Source organism: Stomoxys calcitrans, chromosome 5 (assembly GCF_963082655.1).
Source record: "Stomoxys calcitrans chromosome 5, idStoCalc2.1, whole genome shotgun sequence".
Taxonomy (NCBI): domain Eukaryota; kingdom Metazoa; phylum Arthropoda; class Insecta; order Diptera; family Muscidae; genus Stomoxys; species Stomoxys calcitrans.
Genome location: NC_081556.1, coordinates 13097064 through 13124354, shown reverse-complemented (window position 1 = coordinate 13124354; position 27291 = coordinate 13097064). Strand labels below are relative to the sequence as shown.

At 40.0% G+C, this 27291-nt stretch overlaps 1 protein-coding gene across 1 annotated transcript; it reads left to right on the top strand.

The window, feature by feature from the left end:
• Window positions 1-2939: 2939 nt before the first annotated feature.
• On the top strand, window positions 2940-26584 carry LOC106088676 (pro-resilin). The gene is made up of 6 exons (XM_059369594.1): window positions 2940-4166; window positions 4703-4837; window positions 11226-11724; window positions 19652-20331; window positions 23522-23656; window positions 25548-26584. The coding sequence occupies exons 1-6, from the start codon at window positions 3021-3023 to the stop codon at window positions 26268-26270; spliced, it is 3318 nt and encodes a 1105-aa protein (XP_059225577.1). The 5' UTR covers window positions 2940-3020; the 3' UTR covers window positions 26271-26584.
• Window positions 26585-27291: the final 707 nt, after the last annotated feature.

The window sequence follows — 27291 nt, the reverse complement described above, 5'->3', positions numbered from 1 at the left end:
TGGGAAATGGTACTAAAACTAGCCTTTTCCTTGGGAAGGGGTACTAAAACTAGCCTTTCCCTTGGTAGAAAGCAGTTTGGCCCTTGGGAAACTAGCCTTTCTCTTGGGAAAGAGTACTAAAACTAGCATTTCCTTTGGAAAAGTGTACTAAAACTATCCTTTCCCTTGGAATAGGTTAATAAAACTAGCCTTTCCTTTGGAGAAGGGTAGTTAAACTAGCCTTACCCCTGGGAAAGGGTACTAAAGCTACCCTTTCCCTTAGGAAAGTGTACTATAACTACCCATTCCTTTTTGAAAGGGTATTAAAACTAGTCTTTCTCTTGGTAAATGGTATTATATCTACCCCTTCCCTCCCGAAAGGGTATTAAAACTAGCCTTTCTCTTGGGAAGGGTACTAAAACTACCCTTTATCTTGAGAAAGGTTACCAAAACTGCCCTCTACCTTAGGAAAGGTAATATAACTACACTTTCCCTAGGGAAATGGTACTAATGCTGCCGTTTCCCTTGGGGAAGGGTACTAATACTACATTTTTCCTTGGAAAAGGGTACTAAAACTGCCCTTTCCCTCAGGGAAGGGTAGTAAAACTAGCCTTTCCTTTGGGGAAGGGTGATAAAACTAGTCTTTCCCTTGGGAAAGCGTACTAAAACTAGCTTTTCCCTTGGAAAAGAGTACTAACACTAGCCTTTCCCTTGGAAAAGGGTACTCAAACTAGGTTTTCGTTTGTGAAAGGGTACTCAAACTAGCCTTTTCGTAAGGAAAGTGTACTTAAACTAGCCTTTCCTTGGGAAACTAACCTTTCCCCTGTGTAAGGGTACAAAAACTGGCCTATCCCTTGAGGTAATATATCCCTAAAACTAGCTTTTCCCTTGGGAAAGAGTACGAATACTAGCCTTTCCCTTGGAAAAGGGTACTCAAACTAGAATTTCCCTTGGGAAAGGGTACTCAATCTATCTTTCCCTTGGGAATGGGTACTAAAACTAGCCATTTCGTTAGGAAAGTGTACTTAATCTAGCCTTTCCTTGGAAAACTAACCTTTCCCTTGTGTAAGGGTGCTAAAACTAGCCTTTCCCTTGAGGAAGGGTTCTAAAACTGCCCTCTCACTTGGGAAAGGGTACTAAAAATAACCTTTCACTTAGGCAAGGGTACTAAAACCACCCTTTCCCTTTGGAAGCTAGCTTTCCCGTGGGAAAGTATACTAAAACTACTCTTTCCCATTGGAAAAGTACAAAAACTACCCTTTACCTTTAGAAAGTGTACTAAAACTACACTATCCCTTGGAAAGGGTAGTTGAACTTTTGCTTAATTCATGTTAGATCTAAGGGGGTACAGGCTTTTCTTCATGATGAGGCGGTTTTTCTCGGATCTGAATGAACTTGCAGACGTGTCTCCCCAGATATGTGAACAAGATGGAAAGATTTCTAAAGGGCGCGCAATGAAATAATACAAGTGCCGTCGTGCGTGTCCATGTGTCAAAAAACTACTTCTTTACTCTCTCTCTCTCTCTATCTTACTTCATGTCAAACACAGTCGACCATGGGCCTACGTGTGAAGCGGCTGGTTACTACAGTGGGAGATGATGAGACGTTGGAACATTTCCTATGTAAACTTGGGTGCGGATACGATATCATACTGATACCAATTTAGGGGCATATAATGGAAAACGATTAAGGATCTTGTGCTCAGCACAGATTTCCTGACACAAATCTCTTCAGGGATACTTTTCGGATTAGGGTGCACAACAAGCCGGTTGCTGGCTTACGCGTATGGCCACATGAGGCGGATTTCATATGCAGGTTGAGTTCGATGATGGGCTATATTTGCTAAATCTGAAAATAGTCATAACTACTTAACTAGGGCTGCTAGCGCAAAACTAAGCTTAATTAGTCATCAAAATTTGTTGAAAATCTACAAGAAAAAAACCAAAGTTTCATCTCAAAAACTTAAAATGGTCATAGCTCGTAAGGTAATGAAATTTTTAATAGAACCACTGTCAGAGGACAATGGAGATGCTGTGGGGTCTTTGTTTAAATGAATACGAGTATCTATACATACTTAGCAAGCAACTAAGCCATGCTAACATGGCTCAGAGGTCTTCTACTGCTCTAGCCTTTCTTGTGAACATGACTTCTTCTTATGTTAAGAGATATCATGGCTCACACACACAAGACATGTGGACATGTATGTGCAATTGGCGAATTTTCTAAGTCGTTGTCGTCCGTCGGACGTCGATGTGTGTTTAGCATGTGGCACGAGTTGTGCAGATTGCAGCAGATACAGAATGTTGTTTTTGTGTTTCTATTTTGTCCGTCTGATTGAACTAATCTAAGGTGACGTAGTTGTCAAAGGCATGACTTTGGGTTGCCACAGCGACAACATCGTTGGCGTCTTCTAAATCTAAAGTCATTGAATTGTTTAGAAATTCATAATTCAAAGATCCTCTCGCTTCTGACAAGCCGACTTACTAGCTGTGAGGAATAGGCGAACTGATAGTCGGGTGGAGATGTACAAGGTACAGCTAGGACAGACAGACAGTCTGGCGTTTGAAGTTGCACGACTGATGAATGTTGGATGCTATTTACCGCTGTCCTCCTCATATTGGCATTGATAGAGGCGCGCGGCAGCAGCAGCATAATTCTTGGTGTCGCGAATTTTCAATCTGTAACATTTCGTTGTGGCATTGCACTCGTGCTACGATCAGTCTGCCAGCCAGCCAGTATTGCGAGACGAAAGATATTTCATATAAATATTTCAGCACCTCGAGTTGGGAACATCAGTTACAGCTAAGATTTTCATTACAACGGTTTTTTAATAAAGCAAGGAATAAACGACAACAGTCAAAGAAAAGAACAAACGGAAGACAATATTTATTGTATAGTAAAACGAATAAGACATACCCGCAAACAGGAGTCCAGCTGCGTTTGGAGTATCAGGATTTATAATCCTGTTCGCAAGTTACCTCACCTTCTCCCACCTATTAGTTCAATTAAATATTGGGTTCTACCGACTTGAACCAAGTGCAATGTTAAAATTTTTGTGTGTGGCATTAGTGATATCAACGGTTCTGGCCAGACCAGAACCACCCGTCAATTCCTATTTACCACCCTCTAGTAGTTATGGAGCTCCCGGAGGTGGTGGTTCATCGGGTGGTAGTGGCTCAGGTGGTTCTCCTCTGGCTCCTTCGGATGCTTATGGTGCTCCAGAGTCGGGTGCAGGCGGTTCGGGTTCCGGTCAAGGACCTTCGTCATCCTATGGAGCTCCTGGCTTAGGAGGTGGTAATGGTGGGGGTGGGCCTTCTTCCAGTTATGGCGCTCCCGGAGCTGGTGGTGGTAATGGTGGAGCGCCTTCTTCCAGCTATGGCGCCCCCGGAGCTGGTGGTGGTAATAATGGTGGTTCGGGTAGACCTTCTTCCAGTTATGGTGCCCCCGGAGCTGGTGGGGGCAATGGTGGTTCGAGTAGACCTTCTTCCAGCTATGGTACTCCCGGAGCAGGAGGTGGTTCTAATGGCAATGGATTTGGTTCTCCTTCCTCCACTTACGGAGCTCCCGGTTCTGGAGGCTCTAATGGCAATGGTGGTGGCAGACCTTCGTCCTCTTATGGAGCTCCTGGTTCCGGAGGTTCTAATGGCAATGGTGGTGGTAGACCTTCTTCTTCATATGGCGCCCCTGGTGCCGGTGATTCTAATGGCAATGGTGGTGGCAGGCCATCCTCTTCATATGGTGCTCCTGGTGCTGGCGGTTCTAGTGGAAATGGTGGCGGTAGACCTTCCTCCACCTATGGAGCTCCTGGTTCCAACGGCAATGGTGGTGGTAGACCCTCTTCTTCCTATGGTGCCCCAGGTGCTGGCGGTTCCAATGGCAATAATGGCGGCGGCAGACCCTCCTCTTCCTATGGGGCTCCAGATCAAAATGGATCAGGCAGTGCTTCCGATAGTTATGGTCCCCCAGCTTCAGGCACAGGTCGAGGACGTAATGGTGGCGGTGGAGGTGGTGGTTCCGGTGCCGGACATGGAGGTCAACCCAACCAAGATTATCTACCCCCAAATCAAGGTGGCAGTCAAGGTGGTAGTGGCGGTGGTTCCTCTGGTGGTGATGATGGTTATGATTACTCCCAAAACGGCAGTGGTGGACAAGGAGGTTCTGGCTCTGGAGGCGATGATGGAAACAATGTAAGTTTTATTTGTTATTGCTTAAATTCAGCTTCAATACTAAGATATCACAAAACAAAAGCTCCAACAACATACATAACTCAGGTAACAGACATAATATAAGGGGCCTAACTTGCTTTGCCAAGCGCGCCATACCGAAAGATCAAGAGCCGCATTACACTTTTTACAGAGTTGCTTACACAATATACGGGTGGTGTAACGGACTTATATTCTCAAACTAGACTCACAGCCAAACCCAATAATTTAGTGTCACTTAAATTCAAAACTCTGTTTTTTCCGTTATGTAATCAGCTGATTTTGAAGTGACATCGAATTACTGCGATTTGCTGTCATTCTTTACACAATCACAGCCACTTGGTTACCAGAAGAGAGAAAACTGATAACTGAAAACTTGCTATCTCTACAACATTTTAAATGCTGCTTTTACAAAATGCTTCTTCTTCTTTTGTTGCTTCGTGCCCATTTATGCTTAAACAAAAACTTCCCTTTCTCACACCTACATAAATATACCCTTTGATTTAATCGCTATCTTATAGGAACCAGCTAAATACGAGTTTAGCTATCAAGTTGAAGATGCTTCAAGTGGTTTATCGTTTGGTCATTCGGAAATGCGTGATGGTGATTTAGCCACTGGTCAATATAATGTCTTATTGCCCGATGGAAGAAAGCAAGTAAGATGAAGTTCTATAAACTACTAGTAACAGATGTTTTACCACTTCGATAACTAACCTCAAACTGAAAGACACGATAATTTTATAATTTCCGCATAAGGGTTCCCAGTCAGGCAGTGGTTTAATGATAATACTTTTTCCAAATTTTTTTACATTTTTGAATTTGTATATTCCTTGTTTGATATAATCTCACTTGTTCCGCATTGGAATGTTGATGAGATACTTGTATTTGTATTATTCGATTAATCGTTTATTGGAAAATTCAGGTTCAACGATTAATCAAACAAGGCCAAAATAGGTTATCGATTAATCGATTTATATGTCTAATAATACAAAAAAGAAAATTTGTTGGGGTTTTATCCTTCAAATACTTCTCATATATCTCGATTAGATTTTTAAATAGACGAATGGATAAAGCATATTTGATCTTCCTTTTTGAACTACATCCCAATCGAATTAAAATTTGCCCAAGTAGGACCTAAATGGTCGAAGAAAATCAGACAGTATTTGTCTATTTTAAAATGTTTCATTTTCAATTGTTCAATCAATTGACTTCTTGAGCATCCAGAGAGCACAGTGACTTTTCCTATGACCTACGTACATGCCAAGTGTGACCTGAATCGGTCTAACACCTTATATAGCTCCCATATAAACCGAACACCCGATTGCACATCTTGTGGCCCTAGAGGGCGCACTTCTAGTCTGATTTGGCTGATAACTTTGCACAACGACTTATCTATCCAAAGATAGTCTGAGTCGGTCCCTAACCTGACATAGCTCCCATATAAACCGATCTACCAAATATACTTCCTGAGCTCCTATAAAGCGCAATTTTTATCCGATTTGGTTGAAATTTTGCACTATGGTTTTTAACATTCAAGCAAAGTATGGCTCGATTCGTTCCATAACTTGATATAGCTCCAATAGCATAGAAATTCTTATGCATTATCCTTGTTTGCCTATAAAGAGATAACGAACGATGTTGGAGGTCGATCTTAGCACGCTTTTACTTATTAACCTTGCTTACCGCGCGTAAATTTTTCCAGCGTCTTGAAAGGTTACAAACGTTCAGGCGATCCCCTAAAAGGACGAGGCGAACAGCTCTGCAAATTACCGGCCAATTTATATATGCTTTGCGTTCTCCACGGTAATGGAGAACATGGTTAACCATCATCATTTGAGACTCTTAGAATGGGTTTCTCATTCTCCGATTACAATTTATCGTATCGATATTCTTCTGGTTAAATGTATTTGGTTTTCTGAATACTTGCTTATTGCTTATCCAAACGATAAACCTTAACCGGCAGATGGGTACCGGTTAGTGACTTATCGTTCCGATAAATACAGCTGTGTTTTGTTTACCAATTGCAGCATAATATAACGGTGTGTTCGCGTACTTGTCCAGTAACAATTTGCCGCTGCCAAATGTTTGCCGCTCTCAAACTCTCTCTTATTAAAAAACAAACGACTTTCTGAAAAAGTCTGTGCAAATTTCTGAGTACGCAAATACTCCAATTGCTGATTGCTGCGTTATGTTGCCATATCTTTTAAATTACCTTAAAAGTGTATGAGAAAACCAATTTTTTTTAAAATAACGAGAACTTTATTTTTTCTACGAGAAACCCGCCCTTAAGGCCTTAATTTTTACAACGCGACGCTCAAAAATAATTGAGCTTTGTTTTTGAGCGTCGCTCATTCTGTTTTTAGAGTCCAACGGCGTTATTAGCGATCAACAGCATAGGTTTTGCCGAAATCGCCTAATGCGAAACCTAATTTCTGTCGGAAGTTTAGAGTCGCCTAAACCTAACCTGTATGTCGAAGGGTTGGACATTTAAAACTGTCTCTTGTGCACGAGGTGCCAAGACAACTTGTTCTCTGAATCTATTCTAAAGTCCTTATGTGGCTCTTCTTCACCGTCTCCATCCAAAAAGTAGGGATGAGAGCTTATAGACAGCTGCTCCCGACTTTTGCCTTTCTTTACTGGTTCTTATTTTCATTGACGAGCTATTATATTGGACTTCGAATACAAAAAATGCAAATTTGCCCATTAACATTCCATTAAGGAACAGGGGCAAACTTCTAACATATCAATGAGTGCTGTTTGATTAAAGTTTTTTTTAAGCTTAATGCTAAGGGGCCTCCTTTTTATTGCCGAGTCCGAACGGTGTGCCACAGCGCGACACCTCTTTGTGGAGAAGTTTTTACATGGCTGCCATATCAAATGGTGCAGTACCTCCCAAATGTCGCCAGCATTAGGAGGGGATAACCACCGCTGAAAATTTGCATAATGTTCCCGCCAGGATTCGAACCCAGGCGTTCAGCCTCATAGGCGGACATGCTGGAATACCAATTACTGATTTGCAAAAGAGCGAAATCTCTGTCCTTCAGAGATTGTCCGAGTCCTTAAGAATTTGAGAATTAGAGGCGCATTATTGATAAGAGTCTCGAACAAAATAATCTTTGATGCACTAAAAATGCAGTGCTATTTCTAGCATAACAAACGACCCGCTGCCAACGTCAATATCTATCGATAGTATGGACATTGAGCAGTCCGTTGGTCAAGGCATATATTTGTGCTTTCTTAAGGAAAAACATTTTTCACTTTTGCCAATCTTCTGTATATCTACAGTACCTGTATTGGGTCGAGAATGGACTACAACTCTTGTAGGTCACGCTTGGAGCTATTTGAAAGAAATCTAAGTAGAGAGATGGTGTTGATTGCGGACAGTTGGGTATCCAACTCTATTGCTTCCCTTGAGCATCGACGGAATGTGAGGAGCGTTGCATTGACATATAGCAATTATCATGGTGTGTGTTCAGAGGATAGATGACCAGGTGGAACCAGTCCTAGTTCTCAAGACCTAGGCTTGGTCTTATCGAGAAGATTACCCGACCACTGTAGTGTTTATCAAGTGGAGATCCTTGCATTTTAAGAAGTTGTGGAACGGTTAGGATATGATGTCATACCGACGATTGGCAAAAATACCTTCTCAGACGAGGTAGAAGATCTCTCAACAAGATGCCGGGCCATAGTGATATCCCAGGGAATTAAAGAGCAGACGAGACTAAGAACTACCCCACACATTCCAGGGGAACTGAAACCTTTAGGTAGGCCTCTAGCGACATGTAAGCTAACTCTTCAGAATCAGGCCCATAGGTCAACGAACGATAGATGGTAACAAAGGTGGGTTGTGAACATTCCAAAATTATGTGGCCTAATCTAGACTTGAAAGAGTCTACCGCTTAAATATAGCTGGCTAGAACAGATGTCTCGGTCGTTGTGTTCATCATGACAGGTTACTCTCGGGTCGGAAAACATACTGACAGACTGAAAGTTGCAAGTAACGATTTTTGCAATAGCTTTGAGGAAGTCAAGGAAGATGAGACTATAGAACATCTGCTGATGATAACCACTTTATTTCGTTGAGAACTTTTCTTATTTAGCAAATTGTTCGTCTTTTAAAAGCGAACTGGATGGTCAACGGTCGGAACTAGAAGGCATCTCCATACTCCTGATCCTGTGGTATCACAATGGACGAAAACGTCTAAGTGAATCTGATGGCAGAGTGCCAATAAAACCTAACCTTCAGGGGGTATCCCCCATTCCTATTCCCCTTGCTAGAATGTTTCACCAAGAATACAAAACATTCCAGTAACTCATACCCGTTTGTAATGGATTGACAATTTGCAGTTTCCAGTCAGTTAAACGAAATCTAGCCAGCCAAAAATCATACTCTTCAAGACACTGATACTACTTTAGCTCTTATAAGAAGCAAAAGCATGGGTAACTCCAAAGAAGTTTATATGCCGACATTGGCGCATGGTTAGAGAGAAATACGGAAGGACCCCACTATAGATAGTTGTCACAAACAGGGGAGGCCGATACTTTAATGTGAAGGAAGATATCTCGAAAAGTATAAGAGTCAGAAGGCCTTTAAGAATTTACTTCCATCGTTCATAAAATCATAGGTTCAGTCTTTGGCCTTCTAAGATTAAAAAATGAGATCGTCATGAACGCACCTACCAAAGTGCGCCTTTAAAGCCTCCATAATTCGCTTGATGCGCCCTTTCTAAAAACATAAAATTTCATCGCATCAAATTTCATTCAAATTGGATAATAATAGCGCCGTCTGGAGGCGTAAGATGTCAAGATCCAAAATCGTTGGTGTCTATATCAAAAAATGGACCGACATAGCCAATTTTCAATCCCAACCGGCCTATACAAATAAGAAGTTTTTGTAGAAAAACTCAAGCGCTTAGCTTAAGTCCTTCGAAAGTTTGCGTGCTTTTGACTGAAGGACAGTTTGAGGGACAGACAGACCAACGGACATGGCTAGATCGACTTAGAATGTCAAAACAATCAAAAATTTATATACTTTGTTGGGTCTCAGATCAATATTTCGATGCGTTACAAACGGAATGACGAAATTAGTATACCTTCATCCTATGGTGGGGGGTATACAAAGATTACTAAGACTTAAGGAGTTTTTTCTTGACCCTAGAATTTTGATAATAATTCAGAGTCAAAGAAGGAAAACTTCAAAATAATATTTTTTTTACAACCAACTTCGAATTTCGAAAAAGTTGAAAGAGTTTTCAAATTGAGTTTAAGAAATCTTTAATATTGGGATCAATAGTTTTTCAGTATTTAAGTCGACATCCTCTTCTACGTTTCTAGCAGTGATTTGAGGAAGAAGAATTTAGAAGAATTTTTTCTCAAGTTAATAGTATTTCCAATTATAGCGCACAACTAGCCGATTACTGGCTTAGGTGTATGTCCTAGAGAAGGCAAAATATCGATGGCACTATCGATATTTTATTCTTTGTCTGAATATCGATTGATATTTTTCTTATCGATACTATCAATACGATAGTATCAATACTATCAATATTTATTATTAGATATATCGAATGTTGCGATTATCGATAGTTTGCCATCTCTAGTATACCCATAGTGGCATGGGGAGGATTAATATCCGCACACTCTTTTCTACCAAACATAACCTAACCTTTCCAAAATTTTTTGATGTATTGCATATTTGAGGACCAAAGTTGCATTATTCCTTATTTCCTAGTCTTCAACGATATTCTGAACTTCATTAAAAGATATTTGTTTTCAATTATAAAACTTTAAATTAAGGATCTACAATACTACCATTTTGGTTTCAATTTCCTTAATTCAAGTATAAAATCTCTGACCAAAAGACATTTCTTCCAAAAAGTTTGGAAATTTTGGTATGTCTTCTCGACCTATCCCAGCCTTTCTAACGCGTTTTGATGTATTGCATCTTGCAGGACCAAAGTTCTATTATTCCTTATTTCCTTGCCTTCAACAATATTCTGAACTTCATTAAAGATATTTGTCTTTAATAATAAAGCATTAAATTAAGGATCTATTATACTACCATTTAAGTTTCAACTTCCTTTCTGAACTTCATTAAAAAAAAGATATTTGTCTTTAATTATAAAACCTTAAATTAAGGATCTACGATACTACCATTTTAGTTCAACTTCGTCAATTCAAGTAAAAAATCTTTGAACAGAAATTTTGGAAATTTAGGCATGTCATTTCGACCTATCCCAAACTTTCCAACATTTTTTGATGTATTATATCTTGCAGGCCCAAAGTTCTATTATTCCTTATTTCCTAACCTTAAACGATATTCTGAACTTCATTAAAATATATTTGACGTTAATTATAAAACGTCAAATTAAGGATCTATTATACTACCATTTAATCTTAACTTTGATCAAAAGACATCTTTTCCAAAAAGTTTGAAAATTTAGGACTCCTCAAATTTATTATAAACAGTGATTTGCCGATTCTTTCTAACAATTTTGTTCACTTTCTCTCATCAGTGACTGCTGTTCGATACAATTTTAAACTCAATGATAAAGGCCCTTCTTTTTATAGCCGAGTCCGAACGGCGTGCCACAGTGCGCCTCCGCTTTGTGCAAAACTTTTAACGTGGCATAGTACCTCACAAATGTCGTCAGCATTAGAAGGGGTAACCATCGCCATCGCTAAAAATGTTTTTTGATTTTCTCGCCAGGATTCCAGCCCAGGCATTGAGCGTCAGAATATGCAAATCTACCCATGAATATTCCATTAAGGAACAGAGGCAATGTCAGGGGCAATATCAATGAGTCTGTCTGATTCAAGTCTTTTAAGCTCATTTATAAGGGGCCTCCTTTTTATGGCCAAGTCCGAAAGGCGTGCGACACCTCTTTGCTAAGAAGTTTTTGGAATTTATTCAGAATTTACTTTTACTTCATCTCTTTCAAGAAAGATTATGTTTTTACTAACTTGGAATATATCTCGAGAAAATTAAATATTCACATAGTTATGTTTAATTTTTGTAATCGCTATATGTTCTATTCCATGTAGATTGTTGAATATGAAGCCGATCAAGAGGGTTATCGTCCTCAGATACGTTATGAAGGCGAAGCAACTGAAGGTGGTCAAGGAGGCGGTGCTGGTGGTGCTGATGGCTATGAATACGAGCAGAATGGTGGTGGAGATGGTGGCGCAGGAGGAGCTGGTGGTGCCGGTGGTTATAGCGGAGGCCAAGATTTGGGAGAAAATGGTTATTCCAGCGGCCGTCCAGGAGGCGATAACGGTAATGGCTATTCAAATGGCGGTGGTAGCAATGGCGGTAGTGGTCAAGATTTAGGCTCAAATGGTTACTCCAGCGGCGCACCAAATGGCCAGGGAGGCAAACGCAATGGTGGCTCATCAGGAAATGGAGGTCAAAATAATAATGGTCAGGGCTACAGCAGCGGTCGGCCAAATGGTAATGGAGGTGGTCGCAATGGCGGTGGTCGTAATGGCAACGGCTATCGTAATGGCAATGGCAACGGTAATGGAAATGGCAATGGCAATGGCGGTGGCAGCAATGGCTATAACTATGAACAACAAGGTTCAAATGGTTTTGGAGCGGGAGGTCAAAATGGCGACAATGATGGCAGTGGTTATCGCTATTAAGGCAATGTAACGTTGCCGGTCTACCTTCCCTTCAGACAACTAACGCTATGTGTTTATGGCTAATGAATAACGACTCCAACGAACTATTAGATCAAATTAGGAATTTTATTTTGTAAATTAAGGCTACCACATCAACAACAACTGCACTAGACTATTACTGCGATAATCTAGTTAATTTTTTTTTAATATAAAATATTTATACATTATAAGTTTATAATTATTTAAAAAGCAACAAATGTGGCATATAAAACACCTCCCCCACCCATCCACATCCAGAATCCCTTGAGAAATTTTTGTAACAGAATTATAAGCCTTTTTACCTCAAAGATAGGGACTCCTCTTGATATTCTTTCACCTTATTCCATGCCTTTTTTCCCCTTGTAGTAATATTTTCGTTCCTTATTTTTCTCTTGTTCTTACATCAACGTATTTGTAATAGAAAATGTCCCAGTTTTTTTAAGGACCCACAAAAAAAAATGATTATATATATGTACATATAAGTACATATCATAGATTTACTCACATCAATGCAATATGTTATACAAAGAAAAGAATGAAGATATCGTAATAATTACGAAACAAAATGACAAAAAATAAATGAAACAATACAAATATAAATAAATGAATCTAGTTTTATTTAATCTTTCAGTTTGGCCTGGCCTACCACAGGATTCCCTCTGGTGGAAATCGAATCCAGGACACTATCAAATCGGCTACCGTTTTGCGGTTTGTTTGTGAGTTAGGCACACAACGGGAAAACGTTTTTTCAAAAATTATCACAAAATGTATTGCTTTGCTCAACTCGAGGAAAATAGGGTGCTTTATAGTATGATATTTGAAAGCAGAGAAACGCTTCTCTTTACCTTAATTAGCAAAAATTCCATATCTTACACCCCATGGGTACACCAACTAAAGCCAAATTTTATTTGCAATCTTAAGGTAATAAAAGCAAGTAATGGCGTGTCGGCCGGGGAGAATCTTGGGAACCCACCACCATGTATTATGCCAAAATATGGGAGCTATATCTGGTTATAGACCGATTTGGACAGTACTTGACACAGTTGTTGAGAGTCATAACAGAAGACTGCAAAATTTCAGCCTAATCGGATACAAATTTTAGCTTCCAGGGGCTTAAGAAATCAAATCGGGAGATCGGTTTATATGGGAGCCAGGGACGTAGCCAGGATTTATTTTGGGGGGAGGCCACCCCACATTTTTTTTTCAAAATCGAAAATTGTCAAAAATCTTCTCTTTCTATAAAATTGGAAAGATACTTAAACTTTTTTTTTTTTGAAAATTGTTATCGCTATTTGGTGCAGGCCATTAAGCAACTATAACTGTTATGTATTGGGTTGCCTAAAAAGTAATTGCGGATTTTTTTAAAGAAAGTAAATGCATTTTTAATAAAGCTTAGAATGAACTTTAATCAAATTTATAATTGCCATTTTGTTCGATAACCTTTTGCCATCTTCCTGGCAAATTTAGTATTCCACGCTCATAGAACTTCTGGCCTTTATCTGCAAAAAACTGAACCAAGTACGATTTTATAGCCTCATCATTGCCAAAAGTTTTACCATTTAAGGAGTTCTGCAAAGATCGAAATAAATGGTAGTCTGATGGTGCAAGGTCAGGGCTATATGGTGGATGCATCAAAAGTTCCCAGCCAAGCTCACTCAGTTTTTGGCGAGTGACCAAAGATGTGTGCGGTCTAGCGTTGTCCTGGTGGAATATGACACTTTTACGATTGACCAATTCTGGTCGTATTTAATTTGATGGCTGTATTTAATTTGTCCAATTGTTGACAGTAAACATCCGAATTAATCGTTTGGTTCCTTGGAAGCAGCTCAAAATATACCACACACTTCCAATCCCACCAAACAGACAGCATAACCTTCTTTTGGTGGATATCAGCCTTTGAAGTGGTTTGAGCTGGTTCACCATGCTTGGACCATGATCGTTTTCGACTAACGTTGTTGTAAACAATCCATTTTTCATCTCCAGTTATGATTCGTTCTAAAAACGGATCGAATTCATTGCGTTTAAGGTGCATATCACAAGCGTTGATTCGGTTTGTTAAATGAATTTCTTTCAATACATGTGGTACCCATATTAAAATTGACGCCAAACAAACAAATGTAAACAAAATTTCGCGCACTTTTTTTCTAAAGCAAGCTAAAAGTAACAACTGATAACTGACAGAAGAAATAATGCAATTACAGAGTCACAAGCCGTTGAAAAAATTTGTCAACGCCGACTATATGAAAAATCCGCAATTACTGTTTGGGCAACCCAATATTTCAAAAAATAAATTTTGACCAATTTTTATCAAGAACTATCTACAATTATTGTCGTATATGCTTATAATTTGCATCATGTTTTTTTAAGTCCCAAAGTTTTCTCAATTTATTGGAGAGTAAATAAGAAAAGGTGGTAGAACAAAAAAATCTTTTCCCACAAACTGATGTCAAATGACCTAGCGGCAAACGTTAGTGCAATATTAACTCGAGTGTGAACATCTTTACCGACAGCAAAATACAGCCATAAGGGCAAAAACAACCAGGACGGTAAGGTCACGAACAGTCTTGCAGTGTAAGAAGGAGATTAACGTCTTCTCTGGGGATGGGAAAATCCGCATCGGTTGGGTGGCGGGCCATAATGGAGTAAGGGGAAATAAAACGGCAGACGAAGGCCAGAGGAATGCCGTCAATAAACTTGGTTAACCCGAAGCCTTTCGGGTCGACGCAAGGGAGTGGGCGACGAATGCCCATGCAACATGGTAGAACAGCGAAACGGTCGAAAGATCGTGAGAAGACAAGGCTATTACTGAAAGGAAGCAAGAAGGAGGTCAGTATAGCTATTGGTATCATAACGGGACGCATAGGACTACGAGCTCACTTATGTAAAATCGGTGGGTAAGTGATAGCACGTGTAGGCATTCAGAAAAGTGCATGAAATCTTTATTTGAATTGATAGTACGGTCTATATAGTTTACTGTTTGAAGATTATTTCATGCAAATGTTGACCGTGACAATGCGTCAATTGAATCGGGCTTGTCTGTATAGACTTGAGCTTTTACATAGCCCCAAAAAAATGGTCTAAAGGCGTTAAATCGCACTATCTGGGCAGCCAATTGACCGGTCCCGAACATTAAATAAATGTTCAACGAACTCGCCTCTAAATAAGTCCATTTTTGCGCGTGCTGTGTGTCATGTGACACCGCCTTGTTGAAAACCACATGTCATGCAAGTCAGGGTCTTGGATTTTTGACACAAAAAAAAATTTGGATATCATCTCACCGTAGCGCTCACCATTCACAGTTACGTTACGATTCGCATCATCTTTGTAGAAGTACGGTCCAATGATGGCACCAGCCCATAAACCACACCAAACTGTGACGATTCATGTTTCAATTATAGACAAAATTGAAAATGTTTGACAGTGAAACAAAACACGAGCTGTTTAAACCAGTGTTGCCAAAAAGATAATAGTGTAAAAATCACCCTTAAGAAGACACAACTTACTTCCCAACCAAAGACAGAAAATTCCTGCATATTACCCATTGTGAGTTCCAGGACCTCGCCACTGTTTGAAATTGCAAATGTGGTGTCTGTTCCTTTATTATATAGACATAAACCAATCGCTGAAATAAACTCCAGTAAATAGTAAATCTTAGGTTCACACCCGTACTCACACTGTGTTCGAGATGAGCGTTAGCGTCGCAACCCTGTAGTAAATCTTGATTACTTACCTTACCTTAATTACCAACAAAAAGAATAATCAGTTTCTTAGGAAGCTAGCAAAATTACCGATGGAACTATCGATACTATCGCTATTTTATGTTTTGTCTGAATATCGATTGATATTTTTCCCATCGATACTATCGTCAAATTTCATTTTTTTGCATAATTGATCAAAAATAAGCGATCCTACACTGAATGTATCCTTTAGGAGACATTGCGCATATAGAGGGAGCAATTTTCACCCGATTGGACTAAAATTTTGTACAGTGATTTCTCTCATGACTTCCAACTGACTTTATTAAATTTGGTTTTATTCAGTCTGTGCAATGATATTGCTTCTACATAAAGCTATCTCCTGATTTTTTTCTTAACTTCGTTTGACATACAGGTGATGGAAAATTAACGATAGTATCGATATTTATTTTTTAGTAGTACTAGCTTCTTTATTGAATACAATTTCATAATACAGATACAAAAATTTTAAAAGTTTTTTTTTATACAAACCACCATAGGATGGGGGTATACTAATCTAGTCATTCCGTTTGTAACATCTGGAAATATTCGTCTAACACCCCATAAAGTATATATATTCTTGATCGTCTCGGCGATCTGAGTCGATCTAGCCATCTCCGTCCGTCCGTCGAAGTTACGAAAGCGGTCGAATGCGTAAAGCTAACCGCTTGAAATTTTGCACATATATTTAATATTGATGAAGGTCGTTGGCGATTGCAAATGGGCCATATCGGTTCAGATTTAAATATAGCTCCCATATAAACCGATATCCCGATTTGTCCGAATGTCCGCAATTTTTGTCCGATTTTGCTGAAATTGAACATGTAGTGTTTTGTTATGACTTTCAACAACTGTGCTAAGTACGGTTCAAATCTGTCTATAACCTGATATAGCTCCCATATAAATCGATCTCCCGATTTGACTTCATGAGCCCGTACAAGTCGCATTTTTGTCTGATTTAGCTGAAATTTTGCAATGTAAATTTTCCGTTTTGACTTCCAACTACCGTGCCAAATTGGTCTATAACCTGATATAGCAATCATATAAACCGATCTCGAGATTTGAATTCTTGACCCCCTAGAAGCCATAATTTTTGCCCGATTAATATAAAATTTTGCACGTGGTATTTTGTTGTGACTTCCAACAATCGTGTCAAGTATTGTCTGTTCGTTCTATAACCTGATATAGCTCTCATATAAACCGATTTTCCCGATTTTATTTCTTGAGCCTCTAAAAACCGCAATTGTTACCGATTGGGCTGAGATATTCCACTTAGTATTTCATTACGACTTACAACTATCGTGCCATGTATGGTCTAAATCGGTTTCTTATTTCAATTTTTGCCTGATATGGTAGTAATTTCGTATGTCCTTGCCAAGCTTCCTTTAGAGGGTAAGGTCTTTTAATACCCTTTAACATAGAATGGTGGCATACTAATTTTACCATTCCGTTAAAAACACATCGAAATATTGATCGGAAACACAACAAATTAGATATATTCTTGATCGTCTTTACATTCTAAGTCGATTTAGCCACGTCCGTCGGTCTGTCGAAAGCGCGCTAACTTTCGAATGAATTATCAGTGTAGGTCGGTTGAGATTGTAAATAGGCCATATTGGTCCATGTTTTTATATACCTGCCATATAAACCGATCTTGGATCCTGACTTCTTGAGCTCTAGAGGGCGCAATTATTATCCCATTTAGATGAAATTGAGCATAAAGTGTTTTATTTTGACAACTAATATGGTCTAAACCGGTTCATAACCTGATATAGCTGCCATATATATAGAAAGCGCAATTCTTATCCGATTTTGGTGAAATTTTGCACAATGACTTCTTCTATGGCCTTCGACCAAATATGGTCTGAAATGATCTATAACCTAATATAGCTTTCATACAAACCGATCTCCAGATTTTACTTCTTGATCTCCTATAGGGCGCAATTTTATCCGATTTTGCTGAAATGTTGCACAATGACTTCTACTATGGCCTGCAACATCCAAACCAAGTATTGTCCAAGTAGGTCCATAACCTGATAAGGTTGCAATATCATAGCAATTCTTATAAATTATCCTTTGTTCGCCTATAAAGAGGTACCGGATAAAAAACTTGAAATATGCGATCCATGGTGGAGGGTATATAAGATTCGGCGCTTTACTTGTTTCCTTTAAAAATGGTTGCGTCAGTTGATTTGAAATTATGCAGATAATTTTTGGCCAGTGCGGAGCCGGAGTCATGGTGGGATTTTATATATGACTGCCGGATAACCCATACTCTCTTGCCTATTAACAACCGAAAAAGTACGGAAGAACTGCTCGTTTCAAGAAGAAATATCAGAATATTTAAGTAAGAGATCCCATGACTTCACGCTTGGGCTTCTTACGCAATTATTCCTGCAGAAGTTGTCTTGATAAGGACGGGACGATCAAGGTGTTGATTTATTCATATCTGGATCTACCGGAACACAGACTCTTCTCCGTGCGACCGCGATTCTTCTTCGATTTAAGAGATCGTGTGAACTAATCTCTGATGGGACTATTCAAATACATCGAAAAGACGAGACCATGATGGAGGGGAACAAGAAAAATTAACCACACTGACATTATAAGTGAATGCTCGGGGTTAAAGCATTAGCACTAGCGGAGTGAGCACTTATATGACTGCGGACACCTACAACTAAGGAAATGCAGATGCATCTTGGCCCATATAGATATAAATATCCTGCCTATCGTCTAGGAACTAAAACGTTTTTCCTTTCTTCTCCTTGGCTTTCCCTTACAAGGGAATGACAATTGAATGGAATGGAATGATTGTGGCACAAAGAATCTGTTCGTGGATCATCAATACTCCAAAAATATGCTTGTCTATACTAATAGTTAATTAATCTATGAAAATACCCTAAATCTGTCCAAATGAAGTGAGATTTAGAAAGCAATTGCATTAGATAACGAAGGCGCAATTTTTGCTTCCTTGTTTTAACATCCGTTTTTATTAAAAAAAAAGGATCATTGATTAGAATAATGTGGGTGGCTCATGTATTGCGTACCAAAAGCCATCCATAGACTTGACATAGAGAAGATTCCTACTTTAGCAAGTCACTAGGGATTTGTTGCTCAATGATGAATAAATACATCGCCTCTTTAAATGAAGGGTTGTTATTCACACGTTGTTCATATTAAGTGGGACGAATGCCATTCATATATGTAGCAGACATGTTGCACGAGTAGCGATGGTGGCTGGTTGGTGGTTCTTCTTGCTGCTAGCTTCAATCTCAATGAATCTAAGGTGAAAGAATTGTCAAAGACATGACTATGTCTTCTTCTTCATCTGTGGCTGCCAAACAAGACTAAATCTAAATCACCGAATACCAATTTACCAAGGCATGATTCAACAGCAATCCTCTCGCTTTTTTTGACAACCTAGGGTAACGTTGGAGTTGGCTGGCAGTTGGACCGACCAACCGACCGACGGACGGAAGGTCGACACAGCCATGCTAGGACAGACAAACCGTCTGAGGCCATGAGAGTTGCATGATTACCTACATGGTGGTGGAGCATCATCATCATCGTCATCGTCATAGTCATCAGCATTCGGATGCGGTGATTTTCCAATGTGTAGCACTTTGTTATTGTCATAGTTGTTGTGTTGTTGTTGAGAAGGTAACTCGTGCTGTTACCTTCATAGGCAGAGTCACTAAAGACACATTTTCCTATAAATTTTGCAGCATCTGCTGATAAAACCATCAGTTATTGTTTAGATTTTCATTACAACGGTGTGGAACAACAGAACGCCAACGACAAGGACTGTAAACATTTTGCGATAAGAATACTGACGATTAGCACTATCTGCCGCGGCAACAACAGGATTAGTTCTAATCCTCAGAGAATTTCAATAACAATCTCGCATTGAGAAGATATAAGAGAAGCTTAGCTCAGCTATGTTGAAATTAGTGTGTGTGGTTTTTGTGATAACAGCAGTTCTAGCGCGTCCAGAACCACCAGTCAATTCGTATCTACCACCTTCGAGTAGCTATGGAGCTCCTGGTTTAGGTGGTTCTTCGGGATCGGGAGGACAAGGACCTTCGTCATCTTATGGGGCGCCTGGTTTGGGTGGAGGCAGCGGCGGAGGGGGCTCGGGAGGAAGGCCCTCTTCCAGCTATGGAGCTCCTGGATTTGGAGCAGGTTCCAATGGCAATGGCGGTGGCAGACCTTCGTCAAGCTATGGTGCCCCCGGTTTCGGTGGTGGCTCCAATGGCAACGGTGGTGGTGGTGGTGCTGCTGGTAGACCTTCCTCCAGCTATGGTGCTCCCGGTTTCGGTGGTGGCTCCAATGGCAATGGTGGTGGTGGTGGTGCTGGTAGACCTTCCTCCAGCTATGGTGCCCCTGGCTTTGGAAGTGGTTCTAATGGAAATGGCGGTGGCAAACCATCCTCCAGCTATGGTGCTCCTGGCTTTGGTAGTGGTTCCAATGGAAATGGCGGTGGCAGACCTTCCTCTAGCTATGGTGCTCCTGGATTTGGTAGTGGTTCCAATGGAAATGGTGGTGGTGGTGGTGCTTCTGGCAGACCATCTTCCACCTATGGTGCTCCTTCCAATGGCAATGGTTTCGGTAACGGCGGCGGCAGACCTTCTTCTACCTATGGTGCTCCTGGTCAAAACGGCGGCCGCGGTGGTGGTGGTGGCGGTGCCGATGGTTATGATTACTCTCAGAATGGTGGTCAAGGCGGTGGTTCTGGCGGTTACGATGATGGAAATAATGTAAGTGCTACAACCCCCCATCCCCAAGTATATTAAGGCAAATATTGAGAAAAATTTACTTGCTTTGCGATAAAAAAAAATAATGGCAACGGCTTCCCAGCGGCACCGCACGTTGCACTGTGTTAGTACGGGTTGACACTTTCAAAATTCACCCATCCATTCACTTTAAAAAAAAAACCACTTGGGCTCTAACTCAGAACTTGCTTTTACTAAAAATGCTTCTTTAACCGCCTTGATTGTTATACCCTCAGGCTCTAAAGTTTACTAATTCAAATCGAAAGATAAGGCCATGGTGTCACATGGCCTGCAAATCTCAACTCTAAGCCTAACTTAGAATTCCATAATTAATATTTCTGTGTAATACGTTGCCTGAAATTCGGTGCTGAATTTGGATGTCAAATACCAACTGTACTCCAAAAAGTTGTCCAGATCGGGCAACATGACAGCCCGAAGAAATTTTTTGGTGGGACGATCCCCTTCACTCATATAGCCCAAAACTAAGGAGTCGTATACTATTTCTAAATACCTTCTACTTAATTTATTTTGTGCGGTTTGGTCCATATGTACAACCCCTGGTGGCGGTGCCATCTTACATGTATCTACAAATACATCGTATTTGCGACCCAGATTATGCTTAACGGCCCACATGTTGGGGCACGTTTAATCTCATTTCACACTTCACCCTGAAATTTATTGAATCCCATACTTTTTGATCAGCATATACGTCAACGTAGAGGATGGGGCGGCGCCTTAGAGACTTCGCCCTGAATTTTGGATATTACAACCATTTTCATTTCCAAAAAATTTTTTATTTGGGTTTCATATTTCACAATTCGAGGGCGGAGGGATGTTTTGGAGTTTGAGGCCCCACAAATACTCAGTCTTACATTTGGATACAGGATATCTACTCTACTCTTAAATACCTTTCACTTGACACCCATATTGTTCTGCTCATGTTAGTGGGGTTTTTAGAGTAGAACGTTCCCCCGGCAAGGTTTGGTAATAGAGGCAAACCTTTATGGACTCTCTTATACAGTAGTCCATTGGTACAGTAGCGGTAGATCAAGGACCTTAGCGGGAGTCTGCTCCCAAAGATCTTTCATTTAAGTCTCATATCCTGATTGGCCTATAAATGCGGTGGGGTGTGCCCACAAACACTAGTCTCCAAATTTGGGTATCAGATGTGTACTATACTCCCAAAAACCTATTGTTTCGATTGGACCACATATGGGGTAAGGACGGCCCCCAAACATTCGGCCCTAAATTTTGATATCAGATTCGTACTCTACTCCTAGATATCTTTCATCTGACATCCATATTGTCCTGTTCATGTAAGGGGGCGGGCCATTCTCCCTGGGTAGATTAAGTAATACAGTAGTCCATTAAAATACAGCACTAGCGGTAAATCAAGCTCTCTGGTCGGAGTCTGCTCCCAAAAAACTTTCATTTGAGTTTCATATTGTTCCGATCGGCCTATATGTCCGTTTGGGATCGGGTCTACTCCCAAAAACCTTTTGTACCGATTGGCCTAAATAGAATCTTGTGATACTCTTTTTGGGATTGAAACAAGCCCCAAACGTCGATATCAGATTCGTAGTCTACTCCTAAATATCTTTCATTTGACACCCTTATTATGCTGTTCGCGTTAAATGTTAATTTGTTGGGTTTTAGGTAGGGGCCTACCCCACAGGTTAGGTTAAGTTAGAGTGGCAGTCCTACAGGCACTCTCCCAGATAAGTTTTAGTCCATGGTAATACCCAGAGCTGCGGGGTCTGATTCTCATCTCCAACCTCATACTTATATTGTCCTGTTCATATTGCATGCCCGTTTTGCGGGTTTTAGGGTGGGGCCTTCCCCTCAGGTTAGGTTAAGTAACAGTGGCAGCCTTATTGTGCAGTTCATCTTGCATGACGCGGATTGAGTTTGATGTTTGCTTATTTAATAGTGACAGACCTTTGCGGGGTCGCTTAGACATTTTTATTGTCCATTGTGCTACCACATTGGCACAGAGGCCACCAATGGCGCTGAGGTGTGCATGTCCCCTTTTCAGCGTTTAGGATAGAAATACCGACGAAGAAACTTTTCAATGATAGTTCGCGCATCATCAATATCTGATTCGCACTAAAGTTGAAGAGTACGAATTAGATATTGACACCCACATTCTCCTTATCAGGTTGTATATCGATTTGGGGGTTTTGGAGATAGGACGTTCCTCCAGAAAAGGTAATGTTAGGCTAGGTAATAGGGGCTGTCTTTTAATGGCAATTTTGTAGTCATTTGTGATATCGCAGTGATGCGTTGTACATCTAGCTGCAGAAGTTAGCATGTCCCCTCATCAAGCTAAATGCCTGGAGTTCGATTCTTGTCTAAAAATATCAGAAATATCTTTTTGTTGTATTCATCCCCGTATTTATTCCTCGAAATTTGTGAGCTTTTAAGCCCAGTAGAACTTCTCTACAAAGAAGTATCGCTAAGCGGTACACAGATACTCTGATGTAGATCTTTGGGGATTACAAGTAGATCACATCGAAGTATATTTGCACACAACTCCCATATCCGCTTGGTTTAAATGTTGGTATGTAGGGTACACTTTATACCCCCAATAACCACACCAAGCAAGATCTGGATATATAAATGTAGAGAGTATAGGAGGTATAACTATTTAACAAAGTCACGACCAAATACTTAAAAAAAAATTTCCTGTGCAGGGGTCTTATATTCGACTTCCACAGGCTTAGGTCTGTCGGTACAAAAAATTATTCATTCATCCGTTTTGAAATGGTACAGGGTGGCCAGACTTGTGTTTGAACAACTTTTCATCGATCATCATAAACATTTTGTAACACGACTTCTTGTTGTTGAGGTCTCCTGTATTTTGTCATACTATTTCGATAAAATTCGAAATATTGTCGTTCTGCTTTTGACATAGCCGTCATTGATCCCCCCCTTTTGTTTGGCTTCAACATAAAGATGGCAAAAATATCCCTGGTTGTGGGTATACAGAAGTTTAGCCCATACAATATTAATACTCTTAGCTAAATATGTACTCTAAACTAATTGCACGAAATGAGAATTCCTTTATTTTAACTTGGATAATCTTGCGAGGGTATACAAAACCTATACGCTTGAGTCTAAAGCTTGTCCTTTTATAATTGTCATTCCAAATTCTGTGATTTGATCATTTTTATAGGAACCTGCTAAATACGAATTTGAATATCAAGTCGAAGATGCACCAAGTGGTTTATCGTTTGGCCATTCCGAAATGCGTGATGGTGATTTTGCCACAGGACAATATAATGTCTTATTGCCTGATGGAAGAAAGCAAGTAAGATTTAAAAACAAAGAAAAAAATCAAAAAAAAAATGAAACTTATACTAAATTTAAAACACAAACAAAATGATTAAATAAAAATACCATAGGAATAATAGGCCTCCGTAGCGATAAGGTTACCATATTCCTGGCGCGAACATCCGAAAAAAAGTAAAAAGGATTTGAATTTTGATACTCACTAACTCGATTATATATATGAACCAAATTTTGTCAAAATCCGGTTAAAAATGAGCCATTTATGATCCCATAGCAGCTGTTTCGAAATATGGGTCCATCCCATAGCAGCCGGTTGTACGTCCCGAATGCACCCGCTGGAATCCTTCATCCACACTGCTACAACAACATCATGGCCCAACCTGAACCAAAATACAGAAAAAAAATTGCAAAATAAATTTCAATTAAAAATTTAATTGAAAATGAAATCGTTTTCAATTTAAACATTAATTGATTCAATCATTTTTTAATTGAATATGATTTCTTTTCAGTCTGTCATCAGATTCACTTAGACGTTTTCGTCCATTGTGATACCACAGGAACAGAAGAAGAAAAATGCCTTCTAGTTCCTACCACTGAACTATCCAGATCGCTTTAAAAAACCCAACAACTTGCGAATGTTCACATCCACTAAATCAGACAGATTCTCAAAGAATTAAGAACCTAAAGTGGGACACACACACCTTCTGTGTCAGACAGGTTCTCAAAGAAATGAGAACCTAAAGTGGAACTCCTTCTGACTACCAGCGCGGGACACACAGAAGCTGACTATAGAACAGCTTCTTCTTCTTCAAAGTCCTCACAGCTTCTGCAAAAACCGTTACTGACAACCTTCAGTCTGTCAGCATGTTTTTCGATTAGACAATGCCCTGTCATGACGGACACAATGACTGAGACGTCTGTCATTGCCAGTGACAGCTATGTGGCCTAATCTTCAAGTCTAGGTTAGGCCACATTGTTTTGGAATACTAACAGCCCCCTCTTTGTGACCATTTATCATTCGTCGTCCTTCGGGTCTGGTCCTGAAAACCCAGCTTACATATTGCTAGAGGCATTCCCACAGATTCCAGTTTTCCTGGAATGTGTAAGGTAGTTCCTAATCTCACAAGCTCGTCCGCTTTAGAATTCCCTGGGATATCTCTGTGGCCCGGCACCCAGAACTGGTGAATTTTGAACTGTTCAGCCATCTCGTTGAGAGATCTGCGACAGTCGTAGGCGTTCTCAGTGCAGCTGTGATGCACAAACAAGCCATCCTTTGTATCCGGTTGACTATTGAACAGTAGGTGGACTTTTGAAGCGCGTCCACCAGATCACAACACCTTACAGCATTATAGGTCTGACAACTGCGGTATATACCCAATGCATGACGTGCAGTCTAAATCCCCAACTTTTGACGATAGCTCTCTTGCCCTTTCCAATTTGCAAACTCTTACACAATATTCCTATCATAGGAACGGTTATGAATTCCTAACCAGATTGTATATCCAAATTGATGCCATATCAACACATCCCCAATAGTCTTAAATAGCTCAGCTGGCAATCCATAGGCTCCAAATGCATTATTATTCTTTAATTGGTTTAGTGACTGGTTGGAATATACTTAAGACCATAGCCAAGGATTTGTTTGGAGGTATTCTCCATTTTTTTAACCATTAGCATTTACCGTTTTCATCTGTAAAGGAAAGTGTGCCAGTTTTCAAGCTGCCAAACCTTTTTTTTTTTAATTTCTTGGCGTTAGCTACCTACTGTCTCGATTTGCCCCACAGGAGTAAAATACTGTTCTTTTTTTACTACAGATCAGTAAAATTGCTGTTGTTTACAAAAAAAAAAAAGAAATCCATAATCGTTTCCTAACTATTATGAAAATTGTTTTAATTTGTCATTCCACATAGGTTGTTGAATATGAAGCCGACCAAGGTGGTTATCGTCCACAAATTCGTTACGAAGGTGATGCTTCTGGTGGAGCTGATGGCTATGACTACCAACAAAATGGCGGAGCTGGAGGCAATGGTGGTGGTGCCGGTGGCTACAGTGGTGGACAAGACTTGGGCTCTAATGGATATTCCAGCGGTCGTCCTGGTGGTAATGGAAATGGTGGTTACTCTGGCGGTCAAGATCTAGGCTCTGGTGGTTATTCTAGTGGTCGCCCCGGCGGTAATGGAGGTGGTTCCGGTGGTCACAGCAACGGTCAAAATCTAGGAGCAAATGGTTATTCAAGTGGCCGCCCGGGTGGAAATGGCAATGGTGGTGGTCATTCCAATGGCAATGGAGGAAATGGTGGAAATGGTTATAGCAGTGGCAGACCCAATGGACAAAATTTGGGTGGAAATGGTTATAGCAGCGGTAGACCCAATGGACAAGGACGCAATGGAGGTGGTGGTGGTGGTGGTGCTGGAGGTCAGTTTAACAATGGCCAAGGTTATAGCAGCGGCCGTCCCAATGGCAATGGAGGTGGACGTAATGGAGGTGGTGGTGGTGGTGGCGGCAATGGCTACCGCAATGGCAACGGTGGTGGCGGCGGCAACAATGGCTACAACTATGATCAACAAGGTTCCAATGGTTTTGGGGCAGGAGGTCAAAATGGTGACAATGATGGCAGTGGTTATCGCTATTAAATGATACTTAAGAAAGCACAACACCTGATAATGACTATGGCAAAGTTTAAAGGACTTCGTAATGATTTTTTTGATAAAACCAACGATTTGAATAGTTTGATCTATTTTCTCATCAAGAGAAAGCTAAATTGCTAGGCTATTAAAGCAATAATCTAGTATTACTTTTAATTTACTTTACACACTTATTTATAAGTCAATTTCCAGACTGTTTCAAAAGTCCTTATCTAAGGATTCTATTCCAATTTTACCTCAAACTATTTGTTTTAAAGCAATTTTAACTATATCTCTTTTCCTCAACCCACACTTTTTTTTCCAACGTTTTACGTAGTTTTTCGTTTTAACAGTCTTCCATACTTGGCTCTTTTTTTTCATCATTGTTATGGGAAAAATATCCCCTTGTGAAGGGGATTGAAAAAAAATTAATAATACCTATTATAGATTGTACAAGTAATGCATTTTGTATATTGATTTAAGTGTTAATGTCATCTATAATAAGTTAAAAAAAAAACATAAAATTGATACAATAAATAATAATTTTTTTATAAAATATAATTAAATTGTTAACTACTATGATTTTTACAGAGTAGGCCATTACTTTACTGTAATTGACTATGACAGAACGTTTGTCCAATTAGCCGAACATAGAATACCGTTCGAAGCGCCTCGATCTTCTGCGCTCCTTCTATAATCTATGATATCAAGTTTCGAGGTGTCTCCCACTACTTGATCTTTCCATCGGGCTTTTGGTCGTTCCGGTTTGTGTATACCACCGTGCTTGCCTTCAATATATTCTTTGCTGAAGCTTCTTTATCCATTCTGACAAAATGACCCTTACTTTTCTAGCGTCTTCATTCAGCCCATCATTCGTTGTACAACGATGCCGATACTCTTCATCAATGCAAACTGGTCCATATATTTTACGAAGAATCTTTCTCTCAAACACTCCAAGCACTGCCTCGTCTGCTTTCACAAGTACCCATGCCTCAGAACCATATAACAACACGGGTAGTATCAGTGTCTT